General features: G+C 34.2%; 1 protein-coding gene across 1 annotated transcript; it reads left to right on the top strand.

The window, feature by feature from the left end:
* Positions 1–5,164: 5,164 nt before the first annotated feature.
* On the top strand, positions 5,165–5,761 carry LOC107780478 (putative calcium-binding protein CML46). Its single transcript, XM_016601028.2, has one exon. The coding sequence runs from the start codon at positions 5,165–5,167 to the stop codon at positions 5,759–5,761; it is 597 nt and encodes a 198-aa protein (XP_016456514.1).
* The last annotated feature ends 297 nt before the right edge of the window (positions 5,762–6,058 follow it).

The raw sequence follows: 6,058 nt of genomic DNA, 5'->3' as shown, positions 1-6,058 counted from the left end.
GACTCATTCTTGGATCAATGGGATATTTTCTTGAAATTTGGCTGTATCATTAGTGATTTTAATGGTATTTCTTTGTTGGAAATGGGAGAATACGTTTGTGGTGGGCAATGGAGAATTGTTGGTTGAATGGACGTGAAGATGGAGTATTTTGTGAGGGGGTCGTTGCCGCCTCTGTTTTTCTGGTGAATAGCCTTTTCCCGACGATAGTCCGGTGGCTCTTTGTCAGCGGTGATCATGGAGCTCAGATGGTTCTGGAGTCTTCAAAAGAATCTCAATATATTTCTACATAAAGAATTTTCTGTAGGGACATAATACGTTTTTGGATCCGGATAGATGTGTTGTATTTTAAAGTTATGGGTTGCTAGTGACCCGGATAAACAGATGGCTTCCACGTGTCATTTTATAAGTGGGTCCGAGCTGGCCGTTAGATTGAGGGGTGGATATATTTTTGAATGGGTAACGGCAGGGATAAAAACCTTCGAATAGTATAACGGAGGCTACTTATAACTAATTTCTGATAGTGGAGGGGCACATCTAGCCCTTTTAACATCACATCAAAGTTCAACATTTTTAATTGTTGATGACTTTTAAATTCTTAAAGTTGTGAAAGTTGTATGGAAATAGAATGATTTCAAGCATTTTGGATTGTCATATAAGTCGGAATATAAAAGGGTACTCCCTCCTGTCCACCATAAGTGACCATTTTATCTTTGGCACACCGTACACCCATTAAGGAAACACAAACTTCTAGAGAAAAAAAGATGTGTTCACTAAATTAACCTTAATTAATTGTTACCTTGACACATTAGAATATGTAAACAAGGCAAATTTTGGAAAAATAAAATTAATTTCTTCTTGATTATGTAAATGGACACTTATTTTAGACCAAAATAAAAAGGTAAAATGGTCACTTATTGTGGACCGGAGGGAGTACTATTTGAGCGTGCTTACAAGGTATAGTTCGTTCCCTTTGGTGAGTATTTTGATGACTAGATGACACCTAAGTTTACTGTATTTGGATGACAGTGATTTGTACTTTTACAGCCATCTTTATTTATTTGAATGCATTAAATATGATTATATGATGGCCCATTAATAAAACTCAATTACAATGGTGTCCAGAATCATCTGGGATCAAGGATCCTTCATTCCGTTGAAGTCTATTTGAAAGAATTTTCAATTTGCCTTAATTGACCATGCCATCTCAAATGCTGATGGTAAACTTACTAGCTCTAAAATCAGCCTGTTCCTCATTGTTGCTGCTTATATATTCAGTAGTCCTGCTTTTCTTATTTTCTGAATTTAGTTTTGACTACGGTCATCCTGAAAGCTTGTTGTAACATGGCTTGGTTGCATATTCTTAAATCATGGATGATGAGGGGGTGCAATTCGACACCTTAATAGGTTTACTATGACTGTCTATATTGCTTTAGGTTAAGGATTAATCTTAGTGATTTTTCACCCTTCTGAAGGATTGATCACTAGATGTTTTGAGTTATTTATAAAAGATTCAGGTTGATTTTTCTGTTCGTAAGATGATCATTTTTTTTAAACATGCACCAATTTGTTCATGCACCAGGAGTAGTAGACTTTTCTCAATTGGCTAAAAGTTAGATGACCATTTGTTTAATTATCCTGAAACCATCTTTGCATGTTGTGCATCTGAAAGCTAATCTTTAACTTAAAATCAAGTCCCCTATTATTGTGTTTGCATGTCCTCTAGAATATTACATGGTTTCACTGCTGAAAATTAGTTTCTTTTGCCTAATTATGATAATTTTATCTACTTAGAGTGGAAGAGAATTGGGGTGTCAAAGCAGCCTCAAAATCTATATATGCTGTCTCTTACCTTCATTGTGTTTCCTTTTAGAGGATGAATGATTCTTAAGACAGATTTATTCTGGAACAATAAACGTCTCTTAGAGCATGTTTATAAAGCCACTTAGAAATTGGATTTGTGTTTAATTGGGTGTAATTGTCGGGTCAAGTAATTTCTTGGTCAACATGGAATTTGGTGTAATTGAGGGGTTGTAATTACACTCTTCAATTCTCAAGAGGAGGTGAGAACTGAGGGTAATTACACCATATAATTACATTGTGACTTCTTCAAATTCTTTTTATTTTGACAAATATATTATATTTTGTACACTATCTCTTTCATTTTTTTCCTTCTCATTTTCCAACTTTCCAATTCCAGAGGTGTTGTGCTTCCAGGTTACTTTTGTTTATTTTTTGCTTTATATTTGTTTGTTTTCCTTAGTTGCGCTATTGATTATTTTGTGAGTTTTTTGATAAACTAACGCAGTTTTGCTTCTTGATTCGTTTACCTTTTGGGACGAAGAACAACATACCCTAAAGATCTAACTAAAATTTTCCTTTTCTTCATTAGCTTAATTTCTTCTTGTTATTTCGTTTAGTTTGACAAATTCATAGTAAAGCGTAGCAATGGCTTCCAAACAGATCCGTGGAGTTTGAATGCCTATCTTATACGATTGCACAATGTGAATGTGCCAGAAACTTCTTATGTGCTCAGGAGCATTTTCTTGCCTGCTCTTTTATCCTGTTGAAACAGATAGAATTTTAAATGTTTCTTTCTATAACGCCTCGTTTGAGATTGCTCAACTTTCTTCTGTCTGCAATTTTTTCCGACTTCTGATTTTGACCTTGTTTTCTCCCATGCCTATTTGTAGTGGTGCTATGTTCTTAATGTCAATCAATCCAATCTTTGAGTAGACCTTGTTCTACTGAAAGTTTGTTCTTGGAAGGTTTTTCTTTAAATATGCACCTTCAACAAGCGCCTCTCTACCTTCACAAGGTAGGGGTAAGGACTCGTACATACTACTCTACCCACACCCCACTTATGAGAATATACTGGGTATGTACTTTATGCACCTTCAACAAGCAGGGTTGGTTGGAACTACTGGTGGCACCCATATTATCCACTAAAAAATGGGTTGAATAATGAACTTTTTAAAAATGGGTCAAATATGGATAAGAACCATATTATTCATTTAGAAAATGGTTAACCAATGGATAATCAATGAGTTTAACTTTTACATTTGTAAAGCCTCAAATTGGAGGTTCCTCAAATTTGGGAGACTAGGAATTGTCCAAAAGTGATCATATTCAAGAAGTTATGGATAATATGGGTCCATATTATCCGCCGGTTAACCCTTTTTTATTCGTATTAAATGTGAGTCGGGTTGGATAATTTATCCGTTTTTTCATTACCCGTTTCGATCCGAACTATATCCGACCTGACCCGCTCGTTTGCCATTCCAAGTTGGAACCTGGAGTTCTCGAATTATTAGGGTGCAATTGCAATTGCTCCCAAAGAAACACGTTTTTTTTTTGGGGGAAAACTATACATTGTAGCCTCTCTAAAAATAATAGCCACCAAAATGTATAATTTTTTGTATATTAATGTATATACACAACAACAACAACAACAACAATAACAGTAGTCCAGCAAAAATAAAATAATTGCGACTCTGCTGGGATCGAACCCAAAATCTCTGATTCCATAGACCAGTGCCTTATCAATGTATTTTTTTTGTATATTAGCTAGTGGATGTAATTATTTTGGCCGGCTGACCAAATGTGTAACTCGCTTTTTTTTTTAATTATTATTATTATTATTATTTTATTTGATTTGAAGTTCAAGATATCTTTCCAAAGAATTTCTTAGAATAATGTTTCAAAGAACTTCCCTAAAGAGTTATCTAAACAGTCAATTGCTTCATAGTCTTGGTTCCAGAAAGGGGAGTTATACTCTAAAAACTTTCCTAAAATGTTATTTAAACAAGCCTAATTTCTTTTTCTTTTTCTTTTTTTGTGTAATCTACTCTCATGCGCACTGGTAGTATGAAGAAATTTAATTATTAGTATATTTTAATTGGTTATAACAATTTTTTATCATATTCTTTAAAAATATGTTGTTGACTTGTTGCAAAGAGAGATAGGTTGGACAACAACAACATGGGCAGAGTTACAAAATCAACGTTGATCAATTGAACATTTTTCACAAAAAAAGAATAATAGATCAAACAATATTTTGTTATACATATATATAGTATAAACTTGCACCCTTAAAGAAATTCTTGACTTGGTCACTGTCAACGATAGCACATAGTCGGATTGAGAAAATATAATCTTGAAAATAAAATAAGTTACGTGCTAACTATAATAGATAACAAATTTATATAATGACTATGCGTATAAATTAAACTCTAAGATAATACGTCAATTTCGGGTGAAGACTGTAATAGGGACATTAATTGTGCTAGTACGAAAAGGTATTTAAACTTTTGGCAATTTCGCAATATTTACCTAGCATTTCTTCAACATCTGTCCTCCATGTTCATATCCTCTTTCCTTTAGGCGAAATTCATCGGAAGTTTCAACATCAAACTTTCTCTAATAACCTCTTATAAACGTCATTAGAATATATAATTGAGTTTCTCATTATAATATGTGCTTCACACTACTGGCCGAGACGGAAATTTCATTTTATATATATATATATATTAAGAAAAATTTAACCTTATATAAAATGGTAGTTTTTCGACGAATAGAGTTAGACGCAATGGCGGAGGCAGGATCTCCACGAAGGGGATTCAAAAAATAATTTGTATCTAATGGGAATTGAACTCATGACCTTATGTAGATTTTGACCCCCCTTGACCACTAAACTACACTTTAAGATTGTGTTAAGGGGGTTCAAAACTTAATATATAGAGGTAAAAAACAGATTTTGCCTTATATAGACAGTGTATTTTTTCGGCGAAGGGGGTTCGTGAACCCCCTTGCGCCCCCTAAATCCGCCCCTGGTTAGACGAGCCCCTCTCCGCCTCTCTAGGTCAGCCACAGCTTCACTCTCATACAACTTATAAATGACTTAACTGGAAGTTCCATAAACAGTTGTCACTTTTGTTTAAACTTACAAGACAACCTAGTCTTCCTTCTTTTACGTTTCAATTTCCACCAAGACTAGACCAAGACTTGGTTAAGTCTAGTCTTTTAGTAATTCACTAAACAATACTAAAATGTTGTACCGATGTCCTATATAACTAGAAGCAAATTTCCCATTTTCTCAACCAGCCCTCAAAGCCTTAACCTTCCACAAACAATCTAGAAGAAGTTCAAAGAAGAAAACAAAATCCTAATGGAGACCAAACCAAGTACCAATGTAGTCCTTATACACTTCAAAATATTCAACTCAATCATCAAAATTCACAACATTTTATCTAATGCCTACACTTTTGCGAAAGCTTTTTCAAAGTCCATCTACAATAAATGGAATCTTATTTGGAGAAGCAAGAAGCTTCACAACTATCAACAACTTGATTCCAAAGAACAATATTTCCTCAACTCCAATTCCTATAACTCAGACTTGTTCTTGAATGAACAAAAGATTTGCATGAGTGAGCTAGACCTAAACGTGGTGATGGATAAGCTTGGCATTACATGGGAAGAAGAAGAAGAAAATATTGGTACGTATGGTTTATTAACATTGCTAGATGAGAACCCTAGTTTGGAGGAAGTAAAACAAGTTTTCGACATGTTTGATGAGGACAAAAATGGGTTTATTGATGCTTTTGAGCTGCAAAGAGTTCTATGCAGCTTAGGTATAAAAGAAGGTTGTGACTTGGAAAAATGTACAAGGATGGTCAACGCTTTTGATGATAATGGTGATGGAGTCATAGATTTTACTGAGTTTGCAAAGTTCATGGAGAAATCCTTTTTGTACAATCCTTCCTAATGTTAGTATTGCCACTACTATCTACATGAGTATGATGTTAATTACAATATGTTTAGAAGGAAATATTTTGTATTCAATTCGGGTTTATGTTGGCAACAATTGTTTTCAATAGTTTTCATCCCATATTTTTTTCACTAAGGATGTTTACTTGTGTTGTTCAATCTTGACACATGACACATTGTTATATCTATTCTAAGAGCAGGACTCGAGTTAACCGTAGATGAGTTTAAGTTTTATTAATTGATTGAATAAATAATTTGCAATTATGAAAACCACAAATAACTGTTTAGGCTGAGC

The sequence above is a fragment of the Nicotiana tabacum genome, chromosome 20, assembly GCF_000715075.1.
Source record: "Nicotiana tabacum cultivar K326 chromosome 20, ASM71507v2, whole genome shotgun sequence".
Lineage (NCBI taxonomy): Eukaryota > Viridiplantae > Streptophyta > Magnoliopsida > Solanales > Solanaceae > Nicotiana > Nicotiana tabacum.
The sequence above is the reverse complement of the archived record's forward strand: the minus strand, read 5'-3'. Positions and strand labels throughout refer to the sequence as shown.